General features: G+C 44.4%; 1 protein-coding gene across 5 annotated transcripts in view; it reads right to left on the reverse strand.

Moving 5' to 3' along the window:
• Positions 1-22,098, reverse strand: part of DOCK2 (dedicator of cytokinesis 2) — a 1,661,574-nt gene that overhangs the window by 523,255 nt on the left and 1,116,221 nt on the right. For all 5 annotated transcript variants that reach the window (XM_073649510.1, XM_073649507.1, XM_073649509.1 and 2 more), the window contains one exon: positions 21,706-21,791. In XM_073649510.1, the coding sequence (XP_073505611.1) occupies positions 21,706-21,791 (86 nt within the window). The remainder of the gene's footprint in view (positions 1-21,705; positions 21,792-22,098) is intronic.

Here is a 22,098-nt window from a genome sequence, read left to right on the forward strand (position 1 = left end):
CACTCATCAGTTCTTATGTGCGGAGGTTGACCTGAATACCGACGGGCGTGTTGAAGATGGTACTCAACAACTGCCGTCCACTGCTTACAAATCCTTCCCAACATATGCAAGGTTGAGTTCCAATGCATGGTGACATCGCACACCAGTCGGTGAGCTGGAAGCTGCAAACGCTGCTGAAGCACGGCGAGGGCGGCGGAAGCTGTAGCTGACTTTCTGAAAAGGGAGTACTTTCACAAGCAGCTCAGGCAGATCTGGGTAGGTTTTGAGAAACTGCTGAACCACTAGGTTAAGCACATGGGCCAGGCATGGTACATGTGCGAGGTTGCCAAGTTTTAGAGCCGCCACCAGGATACGGCCATTGTCACACATGACCATGTCTGGCCGTAGGTTCAGCGGTGACAGCCACAGATCTGTCTGCTATGTTACAGCTGTCAACAACTCTGTAGAAGTTTGCGGTTTGTCCCCCAAGCATATTAGTTTCAGCACAGCCTGTTGCCGCTTGGCCGAGGCAGTGCTGCAGTGCTTCCAGCTTCCGACTAATGTGGTCATTTCGGAGATCGAGACTGAAGAGGAGGAGGAGGAGGTGCAGGAGCTGTAGAATGTAGGGGCAACCCTGATTGACCCAGGGCCCGCAATCCTTGGAGTCGGAAGGACGTGTTCCGTCCCATGGTCTGACTGGGTTCCGGTTTCCAATGTATTAACCTAGTGTGCTGTCAGCGAGATGTACCGTCCCTGGCCACAAGCACTTGTCCATGTGTCCGTGGTTAGGTGAACCTTCCCAGTAACTGCGTTGTTGAGGTCACGGGTAATGTTCTTGGACACGTGCTTGTGTAAGGCGAGGATGGCATACTAGGAGAAATAGTGGCAGCTGGGGACCGAATACCGAGGGACGGCTGACATGACGTTGCGGAAAGATTCATTTAATCTCCACAAGCCTAAAAGGCAACATGTCAAGTGCAAACATTCTAGAAATGTGGCAGTTTAGTGCGGGGGCTTGTGGGTGATTGGCTGCGTATTTGCGCTTGCGTTCCAAGGACTGAGGTAGGGACAACTGAACGCTGCGCTGGGGGTTAACTGGACAGTCTTTAAAAAAGAGCCTGACTCTGGAAGACTTAACAGTTGGACTGGCAACTTACCTTGCGTTGGTGTTATGGGGAATGTTTGCCCACCTTGTGTCTGTTACCTGCTTGTTCCTGCCTATTGTGGTGCTACGCCTCCCTCCCCCTCTGTGCTGCTGTCCTCGCTATGCATGTCACCTTGCCATGTTGGGTTAGTGACTTCATCCTTCACCACCTCATCTTCCACGTGTGCCCCCTGGGCCTCCTCCTGACTTGCTGGCGATTGTGTCTCATCATCATCATCCACCTCTTGCGACAGGAATTACACTTTTCCACTGTCTCCTTCACGTGACTGTGGCTGCTCAAATATGTGGGCATCGTTATATGCGATCTCCTCTTGCCCTGCTTGAAGCAGGCCGGGTGAGAGGCCCGAATCTACAAATGGAAAAGTGAACTGCTCTTCAGAGTGTCCAAGTGTGGGATAACTAGTCTCCATGCATTCAGGCATGGTGGGAGGAAGGAGGATCAGGGTGAGGAATGTGTGCTCCAGACTCACGGCTACTGAACTGGACCATGTGGAAGACATGGCGGTGGTGGTGGCAAACTGACTGGAAGCTTTATATGCTATTCAATCAACACAACAACCTTTTCACACTGCTCTGGTTTCAATAGTGGTGTTCCGCGGCCCCCTAGAAAGTTGGACAGAAGGTAGGGCGACATGATGGGTTGCTTGTTGTGCTCCCTCAGCAGGCACAATTTCAGCTTGCCCATGACCTCGGCCTCTGCGTGCACCATCACCATCACGTCCACTTCCCCGTCACTTGCCACGCACCTTGCCCTTTTTAAATGGAGTGTAATATTTGGCACGCTCCAGGATTATTACCGCAGTTATATCGGATCACATCTGATGAACATGGTTTTAGGCAGTGGCCTTATAGATGTGGTATTGGTCAGTGACCAAGTTTGAATAGGTTGAGTTGAACAACACACAACTGGTAGACTTTAAATGGAGAGTAATATTTAGCACGCTCCAAAAAATGTCACGATTAGTACCGCGGTAATATCGGATCACGTCTGATGACCACGGTTTTAGGCAGTGGCCTTATAAATGTGGTATTGGTCAGTGCCTAAGTGTGAATAGGTTGAACCACACACAACTGGCAGACTTTAAATGAAGGGTAATATTTGGCACACTTCAAACATTGTCACGATTATTACAGTAATAATATCAGATCACGTCTGATGATGGACAAGTTTCTCTGCTTCCACAATACAGCAATGTGAATAAAATCAACCAAATCTGGCTGTATTCTGCTAACAAGCAAATGGAGCAGTTAAAGTGGAGTGTTATATATATTATAATAATCAGGATTAAGAGCAAAGAAAAATTAGCCCTGATATCTAGGGCTATGAATATGTGTAACAGCAGCATAAAGAACGTCCAATGGACTCTATTCTGCTCTATACACTCTCCACAAACTCTGCCTGCCTAACTCCTGCCATCACCAGGATTAATAACATGCAGCTGGATTAGTCCTTAGAAGGACTGTTAGGTCAGATGTGTATATTTCTGTGGAATACCTAATAATCACTAATAAAAAGCCAAGTCTCTCCTTAGCTCAGCAGCACCTCTCCGTACTCTGCCTGTCTGAAGGATAGACTGTGATGAGCATAGGGTCACCGGGTCTTATATAGACCCGATGACGGTATGCGGCCAGCCAATCACTGTAATGCCACAACCAACATGGCTACGGCATTACAGTAACATAGTAACATAGTTTTTAAGGTTGAAGGAAGACTAAGTCCATCTAGTTCAACCCATAGACTAACATGTTGATCCAGAGGAAGGCAAAAAAAAAAACAAGTGGTAATCCTTGCAGATGTTGTCCTTGGTGGGATTTGAACCCAGGACCCCAACACTGCTAGGCTGCAGTGCTAACCACTGAACCACCGTGCTGCCCATCAGATGTCATTGTGCTGGTATTGCATGATGAATAAGTGTCTGTCTGTATCTTTCAGAATTAAGGACACCAAAAAATAGGCAATGGGACCATGGCCCCAGTGGTTGGTCAATAAAACTGAATGCAGTGTATAAAAGGCTACATCATGCTTACTGCTTTCTGAATTCGGAACATGTCTAGCAGTGCTATCAGCCCAAAACTGGCAGCAACCAGTGGGTCTCATCTACACCCATATTCTCTTCAGAGAAGTTTGGACAAAAATGGCCTTTTGGAAGAACTATAGCCAAAAACTTTACTTTGACAAGGAAACAAAGTCGAGTGATTCAGCATGAAAACTGTGGTGCAGAAAAATGTCAACATATTCTCTGGATTATAAGTCCGTAAATAAAACAAATACACTGTGGTATCTTACTTTGAATTTAAGTACATTGCTATTTGTTAAACAACAGCGACATTAAGTGGCCAATTTTTAAATAACCTGACCTTCCATTTAACTACAATACTATTTGTTAAACAACAGTGCCACCAGGTGGTCAATTTTAAAATGACCTGACATTATATTTAAAGAGAAGGAGCCGCAATTTTTATTTTTGCATTAGTAATTATTGATTACATAAATCGTTTCTTTTTAACCCATGACATTTAGGTCATGTCCCAGCCTGCATCCTTTCCGGCACATGACAGCTGATCTGATTGCCCCCAACAGCAGCGGGTGGAATTGTGATCCACCCATGGCTGTCAACTTGTTAAATGCCACTTTCAATCTCTGAGATCGGCATTTATCTTGTGTGCATCGGTAGCATCACTAACCCCACGTATTGGCGCCCCTGTCACATGATGGTGGGGTGCTGATGGGTTGGCATGACAACCGGGGGATGCAGAAGACCCCCATGCTTTTCATTGCAGATCTATGAACGGAGATGATAATTTTTGCTACACATAGCAAGGCTGAAGCCCTGCCATGTATAGCACAAGCAAATGGACAATTGCAGCTTCATATCTTTAATGAAGCTAGAAAAAGTAGAAAAAAATATTTAAAAATATTTAAAAAACATTTCAAATTACCCCCCTTTTTCCCCATTCAAATTTTAAAAAAAAATACACATATTTGGTATAGCTGCGTTAAAAAATGTGCGATCAATGAAAATAGATTAAATTAATCCGATCAGTAAACGACATAAAAAGAAAAAAAAATCGAAATGCCAGAATTACGTTTTTTTGGTCTCTGCAACAGTGCAATAAAATGCAATAACAGGCGATCAAAACATTGTATAGAGCCAAAACGATATCAATAAAGACATCAGCTCGGTGGGCCAAAAATAAACCCTCACCCAGACGACGAAAAATTTCAGAAAATGGCTTTTTTTATATTTATTTTTTTTTTTTTTTTACAAACTTTGGATTTTTATTCACTACTTAAATAAAAAAAAATATATACATGTTTAGTATCTCCGAACTCGTAATGGCCTGGGGATTCATAATGGCGGGTCAGTTTTAGCATTTAGTGAACATGGTAAAATAAAAATTAAAATTGTGAAATTGCAATTTTTTTTGCAATTTCACTGCACGTGGATTTTTTTTCCTGGCTTAGGCTATGTGCACGCGAAACATTTTTGATGCATTTTCTTGGTGATTTTTCCACCGCAGAAATGCTGCAAAAACGCTTGTTAATAGGTCTGCCAGCTATAGCAATGGTAATCCTGATGTGCTGTGCACATAATGCGGAAATTTCCACTCAGGATTACCATTGCGAAAAAAAAGCAGCATGACATGGGGAAACTAAAAGGAAGAAAATTTTTTTTTAAATTTGAAAAAAAAACAAAACTGAAATTTGTTGCTCATTTCATCCCATTGAGGAAAAACAATTTGTTCTATACCTGCGGATTTGCTGCATTTCAATTAAAGCCAATGGCCTCAAATTTGTGGCAGAAACGCGCTGCGGGTCGTACCCGGGTCGGGAGAGGAGGACCACTCCTTTCATCTGACTTCCGCTCCCGCTGATAACAGTGAGAGCAGCGCAGCTGGATGGAGCAGTAGTTCTCCTCAGCAGAGCCTGAGTGCCCGCGGTGGTTAAAAAAAAGAAAAAGAAAGTAAAAATTAAAAAAAAAAAAAAACCTTATACTCACCTGTCTGGTGCCCCCCGGTGTCCTCCTGGTCCTCGGCAATGTTGTCTTCCCGGCGATCGCTCCCAGCAGTGTAATGTGCTGCCAGGACCTGCGATCCTCCCCGTTGGAACATTCTCAAGAATGCTCCCATGGTGGTAAGTTCACCAGGGCTCATCAGTTGATCTTAGCTGATGAACCCCATTGACCTCCTGCAGTATGTATACTGATAGGAGTGATTTTACACTCCTGTCAGTATACATTGCTGTATTCTGCAGCAGTGACATGAGTGATTGCTGATGTCACTGCTGTACAAGTGACACTGATCATCATGGGACAATTGTTGGCGGTGATCGTGGACTGCGTCGTGACGGCAGACAGCTGAGGGATATGGTTGTTTGTTATTTTACATTTTATTTTACATTTTTTTTCAGAAGATCGAGGGGTTTGGGGACTGAGAGGGTAATAGAATTTTTTTAGAACCATGTATTTTTTATTTCATTAAAATGCTTTATTCTGGCCATGTCTTTTATTGAAAAAGCCACGACCATTTTACTACATGGTTAGTAATGCGGGCGTCTTATAGACGCCCTCCATTCCTAACCTGGGCTTCACGTCAGCCGCCAATACAAGGCGGAACACTCGAACCCCATGGCCTAAACAGGGAATATGAGATTCATGTTTAATTGTTCCCATTCTTGGTATAGTATACAGGTCTCAGATTAATCTTTATACAACTTTTGTTCTTGCTATTTCTGCTTGGACAATTTTTTCCACTATATATGTAACTTTAGTAATAATTGTGTACTCCTAGATATTTATTCTCATGTACTTCCTCTATTACCCATGTAAAATGCTTGACACTAACATCATCTGCTTCTTTTTCAGACTCTCCATATATAGATAGATCTCGTTCCTCGAAGTATTATATTGTCACTCTTTTCATATCCTTTTGAATGCTTATTGTGCCTCTTAATTAATATTAATGTCTGTCATTTCAGGTATGCATTTGATCCCCTTTTAAAAAAAAGGGTGACACTTACTGTGATACTTCCCCTTCCCTCTCCCCTCCCCTCTTCCTTTTTTTCCCTATCTTTCCTATTCTCCACCCATTACATCTTCTTTACAAAAATCTTATCTTACTTTCCATCTGGTTTCCATTATGATTCCCTGTCACATCTATTCAGCAGAACGCACAGTATGTGCTTTACTATAGGAATCCAAACTGTTAACATACAGTGGAACGCATAACTTGCGTTCCACTACCACTTCCTCCTTGCTAGTACGCATCCTGCGCATGCGCATACGCGACTATGCGTTCCACGCAACAGGAACCTGCGTTCCACCAAACAGGAAGCAGGGAAATAGAGCGCGAACGGGCTATTTAAAGCCAAGTCGCACACAGGGAGAACACACTCGATCACCTCGTAAAGGACACAGGTAAGGTCCACCATACCAGGGGGGCAGGGGCATTCACATTACCCATGATATCATGCATAATGACCTGATGTCTCTTCCTCATGCTCTATCAACAGACTGGCAGCCTATTCCCCCATACAACCCTTGTTGGCATGCAATATTTTCCTCCTCCTGGAGTCTGGTGGCCATTTGTGCTACATACTACTTATCATTGGGGACCCTAAATCAACCTCCATATTTGGTATATATCTGACAATACTTCCCACCCTTATCTTCCTTTTCTTTTTCCTATCCACTTAAATTACACCTGATATTTTCATTTTTAATCTCTGTTCCAGTTGTCAGAGATCCATCCTGAGGAATACTTACCTCCTATGGTTCCAAACTCAATTGATTCAGGGTATTTAGGTCTCCTTGTATTTAACTATCTACTGCTCTCTATTTTCTGTTCCCCTTTTCTGTTTTTCTGCTATTCTTTACCCATTTATTTCACATACATCTGACTTTTTCCACAAATGTTTTATTTGTATTGTTCCTTAATGCACACCATAGCATTTTACTAGAACAAACCTTTTCAGTCACTGATAGTTCTGCTTCGTCATCTGAATTTTATGGCACCTTGATGATTTACTGCAACTCTCTTCGGATAAACATACTGGTCCTCATATGAGGCTTCGATCACCTATTGGTTGTCTTCTCAGCTATTTTTTCTATGCATGTAATCAGTACTAAATGCTAATTACTTTCTGTCCGTTTTTCTATTTGCATGTATAATTTTGTTTAAAGCCTCTGATGAAAACCCCGGTGGGGTTGAAACGTTGGGCAAATCACTCACTGGAGAAACAATAAAAGAAATTGAGTTTAATTTACAATATTGGACTTTTTGATCATTTATGAGTGCCGGAACCTTATTTACTAGATTATTGCCAATACAAGGCTGACATGAACCCCAGCCCCATTACCCCACTCGCCACCGCTACAGGGCTATTATGGATGAGCCATTTCTGGGAGTGCTGAGGGGTGATAGTAATAGCTGCTGAGGGGGCTAGTATCCATGGCCCCTTCCCTGGCTATTAATATCAGCCCACAGCTGTCTAGTTTAGCCTTTGCTGGTTAGATTTTATAGGAGGACCCCTAGTAAATTTTTTTTCTGCCATCCCCCTGTAGTCTAGCCAGTAAAAACTAAACAAACAGATGTGGGCTGATATTAATAGCCAGGGAACATTTTTGGCTAATGGCCCCTTCCCCAGCTATTAATAATATGTTAATATATATTAGTGGTTGGCTTTCCCTCTGCTGGTTATAAAAATGATGCGGGTGCCCAAGCCATTTTTTTTAAATTTTGGGCTAAGTGTCCACGATCCGGATGTATCAGTACTTTGGACGCGTATTTTTTGCTGCATCCAAAATGTTGCATTCTATTGAGCACAAGCAAATCCACATGTGCTCTCTGAACCATGCGGATTTACTGCATTTAATACATTCTAGTGGTCAAATTTCTGTTGCGGACACTAGCGACTTCGCTAGAGAATTTGACATGCTGCGGTCCTGAAAGACGCGCCACATGTCAATGTCCAAGGGTGATTCGCAGCCTCTGATGCACGCATGGTGGACATGGGATTTTTAGAGATCTCATTCACTATGCTGTAACATCTGGATGCTGCGGGTTTTACGCTGTATAAACAAGCAGCGTCGAACCTGCAGCGACTCCTGATCGTGGCCACGTACCCAAACTCACCCGCTTCATGTCAATTTCTGTAGCGGACCCACTAGTCTCCGCTGCAGATTTTGGCCGATTGAAGTGGCATTATATGCGGTGGATTCACATGTACCGACAACAAAAGTGCGGCATTAGAATACTGAGTTTTGGACACAGCAAAAATTTGCTGCGCCCAAAGCGCTGCTCAGTGCTGTTCATGGGGATATAGCTGCTAATGAAACAGCTGTGAGCTGTTAATTACAGCCAGGGACCATTTTTGCAAATGGCACCTTCCCAGGCTAAAAATAGCAGCTCACAGCTGATGCATAAATTACATGAATAAAAATGCTAATGAAGATTGGGTGAATTGGACTAGCTGAAACCCTAGCTCTTTTGACAAGGTGTCAATCAGACCTTTTCATGACCAAATCTAATTAAAGTAAAGAGTTAAATAAACACACAGACACCGAGTAAACACTTTATTTGTAATACAACAGACACATTCTTTAATCATTTAAATTAAATACTTACCCCAGTTCTGACAGTAATCCAAGTTTTAAAGCAGTGTCCCACCAAATAACTTTATTTAGCTCCAAAAAACATTCATTGATGTACAAAAACGCTTCAAAAAATGCTTGAAAAAAATGGATCAAAAGCCCAGTCAAAACGCGTCAAAATAGCGGCAAAACACGCTGTTTTTCTACAACATTTTATGCTTCAAATCCTGATTGTACGCACATAGCCTTACAGTACATTATATTGTAAAATCAATGGTGACGTTCTAAAGTACAACTCATCCCGCAAAAACAAGTCCTCACACTGTCAGACTGTCAGAAAAAAAAAAAGTTATGGCTCTGGGAAGAAGGGGAGCAAAAAAACGAAAACGCAAAAGCGGAAAATCTCATGGTCGTGAAAGGGTTAATAGAAACAAAATGTACAAATGTAATAGTTTTTTATTTATAAAGTTTTACTTCAGCGACTAGGGTCAGCAGATTGCATTTGGGCAGCCCCTGGGCATAAGAGACTGCAGTCGCCGTCTGACAGCATCTCTTCTATTGAGGCTGCTCCTCCTGCCTCTAGCTGCCAGGTCACAGCTATGAGAGGAGATCGGCGCCATCTTTCTGTAGCTCACAGTGTATGCTGCTGGCTGCACTTTCCCCCTGTCGTCGCACACACTGCCGGGAAGTGGAGGTCCAGGGTGAGGTGAGTATCAGTGGTGTCAGGGAGCAGTGTTCGCAGCCTGTCATCAGTATTACAATACAGGCTGCAATCACCGCCGACCTTTTCACAGCACAGCAGGGAGATTATCAAGCTGCTGTGCTCTGAACAAACTGACATAGAAGTGGACACTGCGCTGCGTAGGAGTGGATGGAAGGTGAGTAGAAGCTTTTGTTTTTTTCTATGCACTGAACAGGGCCTCGGCAGAATGGGGGACATATACAAGGATGGATGAACATATGGACATATACAAGGATGGTAACAACATGTGGTTGTACTGAAGAAGGATTCAGATTTGACTCTGAAACATTGACAAACAAACCACCTTTAATTAATTTGTTCTGTGATTCATTCCAGAATCAGCAGTGTACTTGAAGTCCACATACTCTGGCTTTCTATTATATATTAGGATGGGGGACATATACCAGGATGGGGGACATATACACATATACCAGGATGGGGGGCATATACCAGGATGCACTACATGAGGCACATTATACTGTGGGACTCATTATACTGTGGGACACTATATGGGGCCATATACTGTGAGGCAGTATATTTGGCCATTATACTGTGGGGCACATTATAGTGTGGGGCAGTATATTTGACCATTATACTGTGGGGCACATTATAGTGTGGGGCACTATAGGGGGACATTATATTGTGATGCATTATGTGGGGCCACTATACAAAGGGCAGTGTGACTCGGCGACTCTGATGAGTAGTGTAGTTACTGACGTCACCGCTCATCACAGCAGCCGGATTTTGCCGTGCGAGCGGAAGCCGGAGTGGCTGCTGCTATAGCCTACGGAGATTATAGCCACATTTACTGCAATGGTAACGTGAGCTAGTTGAATATTAGGTTTTCATAGGAAATTTCAGCAGCAGCTCCAGCTAGTGTTTAAAAGTGGAAATACCAAACTTTTTAAATTATTTTTCATATTTTATCTAATTGAAAGCCAATTATAATGATTAAAGAAATTAAAACATTAATACTTTACATTTTTCAGTTGTTGAAAAAAAATATTTTTTATGGCACCTTCCCTTTAAGTACATTGCTATTTGTTAAACAACAGCTACACCAAGTAGATAATTTTGAAATACCCTGACTTTCCATTTAACTATATTGCTAATTCTTATACAACAGCAACACCAAGTGGATAATTTTAAAATTACATAACTGTCTACTTAACTATATTGCTATTTGTTAAACAACAGTGACACTAAGTGGCCAATTTTGAAGTAACCTGACTTTCCATTTAACTACAATGCTATTTGTTAAACAACAGCGCCACTAGGTGGAAAATTTAAAAATTACTTGACATTACATTTAAAGGTAGGGTGCTGAGATTTTTATTTTTATATTAATTAGTGATGAGCGAATATGTTTGAGATCCCATCTCCAAACTTAAGTTCGACACGAATGTGGCACATTCGGATTCGTGACTGTAAAGGCGAGCAAAATTTGTTAAATTCGGTAAAATCGGTAACGTTGGACAAATTTCCGTGGTTACGTGATTGAGGGCCCACTACAGCATTTTTTGACAGTTTTGCTAGCATAGTGCTTGTGTATGATGAGCGGGGAGACGTGGCAGATGAGTGGGGGGGCTGGTGATAACTCAGAACAGGTCAGATCATCGGCACGCTTTTTTTTTTCTTGTAGGCGGTAACTTTAAGTCAGGAAAGTGCGGATAGCCAATCAGAAGCATCCACAGTGTCCCAGACATAAGGGCTTCTGCAATTGGCTGCTGAAATCACATGTCCTCTCCATCTAAAAAACGGCCATGTTCCCTCAGCACCATTTTATCCATGTCAGTGAAGGAGATAGATGATGCTCAGTGTGCTCCTCCTGTGTAATGAGAGATAGCTAGATAGATGGGTGCTCCTGTGGAAGTCAGATAGTGTAGATAAGTCCTCTGCTGTGTACCTGTTCAATCGACCTTGCAGCACTTTTTTTTATTTTTGTGCAATTACTGAGATTCTGACAGAAGAGCAGGGTCTATGGCATAGAACAGTGTTGTGCACCGGTTGTACTGTCTGTGCTCCGTGCAGACCTTTAATCTATTTTTGCACTTGCTAATGTGATAAAGCAAGCGAGTCCTTGAAGGCCACTTTTTGATTTTGTGGGGTTGAAATTCAGCTATCTGCGGAGCTTGTCACTCCAGAGATTCTGAGTGCAGAGCACAGAAAACTTTTTTTTTTCATTTGCTAATGTGATAGTGCAAGCTGTGCTAGCTCAGTTTATTATTTTTTGGAGGGTGAACTTCAGCTGTTTTCAGAGTAAAAAAAGTTTTTTTTTTCTGTTGCTAGCCACAGTCCACAAAAGATTTTTTTGTGGCGCAGACGTGTTACACTCTGCTATAAACCACCTATTGCTTTTAGTGGCGGTGAAATTCATCTGTTTTCAGAGTAAAAAAAAAGAAAGATTTTTCTGTTGCTAGCCACAGTCCACCAAAGATTTTTTTTGTGTGGCAAATGTCATACACTATGCTATACATCAGCTCCTACGTTAGTGGTGGTGAAATTCAGCTGTTTTCAAAGTAAAAAAAAAAAAATTTCTGTTGCTGGCCACAGTCCACCATAGATGTGATACAGTCTGCTAAAATCCACCAAATATTTCAGTGGCGGTGAACCTCAGCTGTTTTCAAAGTAAAAAATTAGTTTTTAGTCTTATTAGGCAGAGTCCACAAACCATTTTTTTGTGTGGCAAACGTCACACACTCTCTATACGTCAGCTACTACATTAGCGGGGGTGAACTTCAGCTGTTTTCAGAGTAAAAAAATAGATTTTTCTGTTGCTAGACAGAATCCAAAAAATATTTTTTTCTGTCACAATCGTGTTACACTCTGCTATAAGCCACCTAGTCCTTTTAGTGGTGGTGAAATTCAGCTGTATTCAGAGCTTGTGCAGAGTCTAAAAATCTATTTTTTGCTGTTGCTAACGTTATACAGCAGGCTAGATCTGAGTTTAAAATAGTATGGAAAATATCTCTAATGTTATACAGGCGTCATCCACAGTTAAAAAATACTTTGTTCGGTTCCTAACGTTATAAAGCACGGACATCTCAGTTTGAAATAGTTTGGAGAATATCTCCTATGATATACAGGCGTCATCCCCAGTAAAAAAAAATACTTTGTTCGGTTCCTAACACTATACAGCAGGAACATCTCAGTTTGAAATAGATGGAGAAAATCTTGTATGTTATATAGGTGTCATCCACAGTAAAAAAAAAATACTTTGTTCAGTTAGTAACGTTATACAGCAAGCCATATATTACCTTGTCATTTAGTGTCGCTGAAATTCAGGTGTGTGCAGAGCTATTGCAGAGGAAAAAATCTAATTTTGTTTTGCGAATACCATGCTCCTACTATAGTATCTGAGCAACATGAGTGGGAAAAAGAGAGGTCGTGGTGGAAGGGGGAATAAGCTTGGTGTTTCCAAGGTTTACGTGGGGTAGGTGGTAATGTTAGTGAAAGCAATAGTGAACCAACGCCGTCATGTCCTATCTAAAGACAACTGACAACTTCTGTTACTGGATGAGCTACTCCACTCCCTTTCTTTGGCAGCCGCACAGCGATACGCCTTGTTGATAAGAGCCAGAAAGAGCAGGTGCTCCAGTGGATGGCAAGCGCTGCTTCAAGTGGCTTCTCCACTTCTTCCTCCACCTCAACATCATACAGAGTACAGTCCACAGAGTTGGCAGCCCAATTACCCTTGCTTCCCACCTGTCACAACTGTCCTAGCGCCCTACTGATTGTAGCGAACCACAGATGAGCGAGCACTAAATTGCTCTGGTACTCGTTGCTCGGGTCGAGCAAATTGAAATACTCGGGTGCTTGACCCAAGCAACGAGCCCAATTTAAGTCTATGAGAAACTCGAGCATTTTTCAGGCGGCTCCCCCCGGAGGTCTGCAGAGGGCCTAAAAATTGCCCAAATCGATCGCAACAGTGCTCAAATGAAATGGGAACAAGCATCGGGAAGACCCCTGGAAGCATTTCAGACTCCCAGGTCACTGCTGTCAACAACGTTGTCAGCGTATTATGCCAGTTTTACAGACTCACAATAAAACATACAAAAACAAAACCAAATTGGATTTTCCTGGGAAATATATTAAGGAACATCCTTTCCAGGGTAATGACTTGTATATAAGGCAAAATAAATAACCAAAACCAAAAGTACTCGTCCACACATTGGGCTATGTTCACACGCAGCATTTTTGATGCATTTTTGCACTTTTGAATTGCCTTCAACAAAGAAAAATGCATTCACTGGGAAAAGTCATTTTAACATTTTACAACCTTATCTGGCCATGTGGTGTGTGATACATCATCAGACACATGCATACAGTGCCGAAAAGACATGGGAACAGCATGTGGGAGACTTCTGGAAGCATTTCTGACTCCCAGGTCACTGCCTAAAAGTGTGCCCATCATAAGTGATCCTTGGCGCATGCGAAGATGCCTCCCACCATGCACCTGTCATTGCAGACTTGCAACAATCACCTTCCACGTCCTTGTCCCAGTGCAGCATTCAGTTGTCCCTACCCCATTCCTCGGAATGCAAGCACAAGTATGCAGCCAGCCACCCACTCACAGGCTGCAATACTATACTGCCAATTTTTTGACAGCTGCTTGCACTTGAAATGTGGCCTTTTAGGCTCATGGAGGCGGAAGCTTTTCATAACCTCATGCTGGCGGCGGCCGGGTATCCATATTCGGTCCCCAGCCACCACTGTTTCTCCTGGTATCATCTCCGCCTTCCACAAGCACGGGTCCCACAACATTACCCATGCCCTCCCCAGTGCACTAACTGGGAAGGACCACCTAACCACAAACACGTGGACAAGTGAATGTGGCCACGAACAGTACGGAGCAAGTCAACAGGTTTTTTTGATGAGAATTGCTTTTAGCTCAGTGAAAGGACTGGCATAGAGGGAAACCGTATTTACCCTGGGTGTCATTTCTCCCAGGAAGTCCTCTAATGCAGCTTGTTGTAGAAGCAATGGCAGCCCATCCAATATCAACTCGCACTTGTCGGTGGTGATTTGACACACAAACATCTTTCTTTGCGCCTTTAATTTCATGAATACAGAGTTGGACAATGGCCTGATCTGCAATGCGGTTTAAGAAATAACATGCATAAGCATGTCCGATCCACATTAAAAAAGCAGCCATAGAGTGTCTGGGAACCTTCCCCCACACTTTTCTTAGCCAGGGCTGCTTCTCGGCAGGGTTGGACGGGCTCACCAGAGAACCGGAGACTCCTCCGGTGAGTCCTGGCTTCTCCTTCAGGAGAGTTCATAGTGCCGAGGTGAGGCCATGATGATGATAGAGGCCACCATCTGCTTAGTTTTCTGTTACTTGGAATGCAAGCGCATGTATGCAGCCAGCCACCCACCCACTCACAGGCTGCAACACTAAACTGCCAGATTTCTGGGCAGCTGCTTGCACTTGAAGTATGGCCTTCCAGGCTCGTGGAGGCGGAAGCTTTTCACAACCTCATGCCGGCGGTGGCCGGGTGTCCTTACTCGGACCCCAGCCGCCACTGTATCTCCTGGTGTCGTCTCCGCCTTCCACAAGCATGGGTCCCACAACATTACCCATTCCCTCCCCAGTGCAGTTACTGGGAAGAACCGCCTAACCACAAACACGTGGACAGGTGAATGTGGCCAGGGACGGTACGGAGCCAGTCCACAGATTTTTTTGATGAGAGTTGTATTTAGCTTGGTGAAAGAACTGACATAGAAGGAAACCGTATCTACTCTGGATGTCACTTGTCCGTCACCAGGTTCCGCCCATTGTCACACACGACCATGGCTGGCTGTATGTTCAGCGGTGAGAGCCACAGATCAGGCTGTTGTGTTACAGCTTTCAACAACTCAGCAGCGCTGGGCGGTTTGTCAATTAAGCATTAAGCATGCTATCTACAGCACAGCCTGTTGCCGCTTGGCCAAGGCAGTGCTGATGTGCTGTCAGCTTGTGACAAATGTGGTCATTTCGGAGATGGAGGAGGAGGTGCAGGAGCTGAACAATGTGGTGACGCTATTTTTTATATTAAAGAAATATCCTATTGTTTTGGGGTTTTTTTACGTTATTTTTTAAGACAAATGCCTTCATCGGTAAATGTCATTTTAACATTTTACAACCTTATCTGGCAATGTGGTGTGTGACACATCATCAGACACATCCTGTTTTATTTATGATGGAGGGACTCTGAAAGTCATAAAGCCTATTTTTTAGGGCCATCAGACGGCCCTCGCTATTGTTAGAGAGCCATCAGCCGGCTATGCTTTGTTGTTCCTATTATTAACAAGTGGGTCTCCTCTACTGTTATTGCGTATCCAGTGACTGCAAGGGATGCCAAAAATTTGGATGCAACCCAATACCCCTTTGAAGAGACATAGAGGAGGGTCTCAGTAAAAAAAAAGTTCCCATTATAAAGGAGCGGGTCTCCTATAGTGGTAATGCCCATGCTGTGATTGCAAGGGCTGCCAAAATTTGGGAAAAACCCCACTAAGAATTTAAAGACACATAGAGCAGGGCCACAGTAATGACAAATTCCCATTAGAAAGGAGAGAGTCTGCTATACAGTTATAGGATATGCAGTGAGTCCAATGGCTGACCAATTTTAGGAAAAGCCCCACTAAGAATTTAAAGATACATAGAGCAGGGCCACAGTAACAAGTATGACATGTTCCCATTAGAAAGGAGAGGGTCTGCTATGCAGTTATAGGGTATGCAGTGCGTCCAAAGGCTGACCAATTTTAGGAAAAACGCCACTAAGAATTTAAAAACACATAGAGCAGGGCCACAGTAATGACAAATTCCCATTAGAAAGGAGTCTGCTATACAATTTGGAGGTACTTCAATGCACCTTGGAAGAGACATGGAGGAGGGCATCATAAAAAAAATGTGTTCCCATTAGAAAGGAGCGGGACTCCTATACTTGTAATGCCCATGCACAAGTGTATAGGCTGACAAACATTTACCCCTGGGGGGTATACATGAACATACTGTATAAAAAATTTTTTTTATGGGCATCATAAATACCCTTTAAAAAAATTATGTGGGTGTTGCATCACTGACCATGGTCACCCTGGTGATATGGTGGTGGAGGATGAGGAGAAGGAGGAGGACAAGAGCAAATAGCCAAAATCAGGAACCGTATACCCATGTGCGGGTGTGAAAAGGTGCATGGGAATATACCTCCTAAGAAAAGACACTGGATTTGAGTTCGTTACGCTGCTATTATTCGGTGGTGTTGAGAAGTCTGGCCCAATCCAGCCCTTGTTCATTTTTTAAGAGTCAACCTGTCAGCATTTTCAGTTGACAGGCGGATGCGCTTATCAGTTATAATTCCACCAGCAGCACTAAAAATCCGCTCTGAAAAAAACGCTGGCAGCAGGGCAGGCCAGAACCTCCAAGGCATAGAGAGCCATTTCATTCCACGTATCCAGCTTGGATACCCAATTATTATAAGGCACAGAGGAATCACGGAGGACGTTGGTACAGTCGGCAAGGTATTCCCTCAGCATCTTCTAAAACTTTGCACTCCTTGTGAGAGTACCCCGCGCCTCAGGGCCTGTGCGATGGGAGGGTCAGAGAAAACTCTCCCAGAACTTTGACAGTGTTCCCCTGCCTCTGCTGGATTGAAGTTGTGTCTCTCTCGCCTGTACTCCTTGGTTGTCCAGCGAAGTGTGCCCTCTGCCGCCAGCGTTTTCAGATAGGAATTTTTTTAATAGTTACGCAACAAGGGCCTTCTGGTACAGCCCCATTTTTGTAGACCTGTCCGCCTCAGGAATAAGAGATATAGAGTTCTACTTGTAGCGTGGGTCTAGAAATGTCACCAACCAGTTATGATTGTCACCCAAAATTTAGAGAACGCGAGGGTCATGGGAAAGGCAGCATAACATAAACTCAGCCATGTGTGCCAGACTACTAACAGGCAAGACTTCCGTGTCCTCACCAAGAGGATGACTGACCATGCTCTCCTCCTCGTCCTCTCTGTCCTCTGGCCATCCACGCTGAACAGACGGTATGACAGCTGTGCAGGTAGTACCATCTAGAGTGCATGAAACTAGCTCCTGTCCTTCCCCCTCCTCCTCCTCCTGTTCCTCACTGTCACCCAATCCATGTTGGGATGAGATGAGGCTGGGCTGTGTGAAATCACCCTGTATGTTTCCTTGGTCATCTCATCGTGCTCCGCCTGCAATGCATCCTCTTTGATAGTGAGCAGAGAGCGTTTCAGAAAACAGAGAAGCGGGATGGTGACACTAATTATGGCGTCATCGCCACTCACCATCTTGGTGGAGTCCTCAAAGTTTTGGAGGATGGTACATATGTCTGACATTCATGTCCACTCCTGAGGTCTTATGTGTGAAGTCTGAACTGAATACCGATGGCCTTGTTGATGCTGGTACTCAACAGCTGCGCTCTTCTGCTCACAAATCCTTCCCAACATCTGTGTAGAATTCCAACGCGTTGGGACATCACACACCAGTCTGTGAGCCGGAAGCTTCAAACGCTGCTGAAACACGGCAAGGGCGGCAGAATCTGTAGCTGACTTTCTAAAATGGGCACACAGGCGGCGTACTTTAACATGCAGATCCGGCAGCTCCGGGTAGGATTTGAGAAACCGCTGAACCACGAGGTTAAGCACATGGGCCAGGCATGGTATGTGTGTGAGCTCGCCTCGCCTCAGAGCCGCCACCAGGTTCCGGCCATTGTCACAGACGACCATGCCTGGCTGTAGGTTCAGCGGTGTGAGCCACAGATCTGCTTGCGCTTTCAGAGCTGTCCACAACTTTTCAGCATTGTGCGGTTTGTCACCTAAGCATATTAGCTTCAGCACAGCCTGTTGCTGCTTGCCGAGGCAGTGCTGCAGTGCTTCCAGCTTGTGACTGATGTGGTCATTTCGGAGATGGAGGCTCAAGAGGAGAATGAGGCTGAGGAGCATGAAGTGCAGGAGCTGCAGACCCTAGAGGCAACCCTGATTGACCTAGTGCCCGCAATAGGGAGGACGTGTTCCGTTCCAAGGTCCGACTGGGTCCCGGCTTCCACTATGTTAACCCAGTGTGCCATCAGCGAGATGTACCATCCCTGCCCACAAGCACTTGTCCACGTGTCTGTGGTTAGGTGGACTTTCCTGGTAACTGTGTTTTTGAGGGCACGGCTAATATTTTGGGACACGTGCTTGTGTAATGTGGGGACGACACACCGGGAGAAATAGTGGGGGCTGGGGACCGAGTACCGAGAGACGGCCGCCACCATCAGGTTGCGGAATGCTACCGTCTCCACGAGCCTAAAAGGCAACATTTCGAGCGCAAGCAGTCGTGAAATGTGGGAATTTAGTACTGTGGCCTGTGGGTCGTTGGCTGCATATTTGCCCTTGCGTTCCAAGGACTGGGGTATGGACAACTGAACGCTGCGCTGGGACAAGGACATGGACGTGCTTCCTGATGCTGCTACTTGAGAGTGCGCAACAACAGGTGCAGGGCAGGAGGCATCTTCGCATGCATCATGGACAGGGGATTGGCTTGCATGCACAACAGCGGAAGAAGTAATGGTGCCACCTGCAGACACTGTTCCTGGACCATGGGGTTCGGCCCACAAAGTCGGGTGCTGTGCTGCCATGTGCCTGATCATGCTGGTGGTGGTCAGGCTGGTCGTTTTGCCACCCCTGCTGATGCTGGCCTGGCAGGTGGTGCAATTGGGCTTTTTGGGGTTATCAGTAGAGTCTTGAAAAAACAACCAGACTTGGGAAGACCTAACAGTTGTACTGGCAACTTCCTTCGTGTTGGTGTTACGGGGAACGGTTGCCTGCCTTCTGTCTGCGGCCACCACACTGCTTCTTCCTGCCTGTTGGGGTGCTATGCCTCCCTCCCCCTGTGTGCTGCTCTCCTCGCTCTGCATGTCATCCTGCCAGGTTGGGTCAGTTACTATATCATCCACCACCTCGTCTTCCACTTCCGCACCCTGGTCCTCCTCCTAACTTTCTGGCAATTGTGTCTCATCATCGTCCACCTCTTGTGACACTTTTCCCACAGTCGCCTTCGTGTGACCGTGGCTGCTCAAATATTTGGGCATCGCTACATGTGATCTCCTCTTGCCCCACTTCAAGTGGACTGGGCGAGAGGCCCGAATCTATAAATGGAAAAGTGAACAGCTCTTCAGAGTTTCCAAGTGTGGGATCAGTTGTCTCCGGGCACTCAGCATGGTGGGAGGAAGGAGGATCAGGGTGAGGAATATGCGGGCTAGATTCACAGCTACTGAGAATTGACCGTGTGGAAGACAGGGTGGTGGTGGTGGCTAAGTGACTGGAAGCATTACCCGCTATCCAACCAACAATCTTTTTGACACTGCTCTGGGTTCAATAGTTGTGTGGTGTGCCCCCCCCAGGAATTGGGACAGGAAGGTCAGGTGAGAAGATGTGGGTGTTTGTTGTGGCATAATTTCAGCTTGCCCACGGCCTTGTCCTCGGCCTCTGCATGCACCATCACCATCACGTCCAATTCCCCGTCCCTTGCCCATTTTAAATGGAGGAGAGTATCTTCCACGCTCATTACAAATGACTGAGTTTGGAGTGAACTTATATGTGATCCGTGTGACGGAGAAAACAGAGTTTTAAATACCTGCCCCATTGGTAACTAGTTTGAACAGCAAACTGGTGTGAATTGCTTCACTGACACACTGAAAGAAATTTTTAATGGAGGCCAGAAATGGCGGTATTTTCTGACAACGTATATGTGATCCGTTTGACGGAGAAAAACACTGTTGTAAACAGATGGATTTCTAGCACTGTAATATGGAAAGGACCTGGCTGTATTCTGAAGGCCAACAAGCAAATGGCGCAGAAAAACTGTGTTCTCTGGATTGCTTTTTAAGCAAATAATGAGGATTAACATCCAAAAAAAATTATTCCTGACCCCTGAGACCTGGGCCTTTGTATAGAAATATCTAACAGCAGCAGAAGGCAGAATTTGAATGGAGCCTCTTGTGCTATATGCACTGCAGTCTGCTATATACACTGCCTGCCTATACACCCTGCCTGCCTGATATCTCTGCAGATGGATTAGTCCTCAGAAGGACTGTTTGTTAAGATGGATATGTGTAATGTACGTTTTTTCTCCCTACACTACCTAATACACAAGCAAATCTCTCCCTGTCGCAGCAGCACCTCTCCCTACTCTGCCTGATTCCGGAGTGACTGTGACGAGCACAGCGGTGCCACGTCTGATATAGACCTGATGACGCTGTGCGGCCAGCCAATCACTGTAATGCCACAACCAACATGACTACGGCATTACAGTGGGTTTCAGGCAATTCCTGCATGTTGATTGGCGCTCTAAAGAGCGCCAAACATGCGGGGAGGGGACCCGAGCTCCTGTCCGAGCATCCCGGAAATATCCGAGGAGCGCTGAGCTTTTCAAGCAGTGAGATGCTCGGGCAAGTACCGAGCAGTGACAAGCACACCCGCTCATCACTAGTCCGTACTTCTGGAAGCAATTTCGCACATGTAGTCCTAGGGTAACATTTGCCATGCCCCAAAACTGCAAATAAGAAAAAGAGCCAAAAATATTCTAGGAATGATGCAGGGAGGGAACCCGAGCTCCCGCCGAGCAACCCGGAAATACTCGTTGAGCGCCGGGCATCTCAAGCAGTGAGATGCCGAGGCAAGCACCGAGCAGTAGCGAGCATGCTCGCTCATCACTACAGCTTAGGTCTCCCCTGTGTTTACACAGTCTTCCTCTATATAGCATTTTCTCTACAATCAGAGGCAGAAAGACTCACAAAGCTGTCATGATAGTGAAATACTGGAGAGAATAACTTAGAGCGCAGACAGACAGTGGTATTTCTCATGGGAGGATCGCATGAGAGTACACGGACTGTCCAGCACCTCTCCTGACCTGAGCGTGACAGTGGCATAGAAATACATCACGTTGTCAGCTCCTTCTGTTAAAGCGCTAGAACTCTTATTACTAGATTATTAATTGTTATACTTTTCCTAGTTAAAAATATTTGAGAAAGTGTTATGTTTTTGTTCCCTTGTTACTATATGAAATTGCCCAGGAGGTAAGATTTCTTCTTTAACAGCCGTCTAATCTACTGTTGGGGTGTTTTATCTCCATTTCTGGCCAAGCATAATGAGTGAAAGAATAAATTTGGTTATTCAACAACTAATTAGGCCTTTACATTGTTAAACTGAGTATGTAATTAGAGGAATGTTAATACATGTAGGTCTACTTACATTGTTTCAAAAAGTTGCATGTATTGCCAATCTCCTCGTCCTCCTTCTACTTCATGATCTAGTTTCAGTATTATTTCATTCTCAAACTGTGCAAAATAAAAAGATTTGTGACATTATTTCACATTTTTTACAGACTAAGGATGCATTTACATATTCTGTCACATATTTGCCCAATTTCTGTTCAATCATATCAAAATTGTGTTGGTAAATGGTCATCTGATTTAATTGAAATCTCTCTAATCTGTCAGAAAATTGATCTGAGGTATTTAAAACCTGTCAAACACACTAAACAGATATCTAAAAGGCAACAACATTATAAGTAATAGGAAGGTTTTATTTCAGAATGATTATAAAAGATAAAGACAAGCTAGCATTGGCAGCACGGTGGTGCAG

This window comes from Phyllobates terribilis, unplaced genomic scaffold (genome assembly GCF_046119375.1).
Source record: "Phyllobates terribilis strain yellow unplaced genomic scaffold, ASM4611937v1 Scaffold_10__3_contigs__length_209671492, whole genome shotgun sequence".
Taxonomy (NCBI): Eukaryota; Metazoa; Chordata; class Amphibia; order Anura; family Dendrobatidae; genus Phyllobates; species Phyllobates terribilis.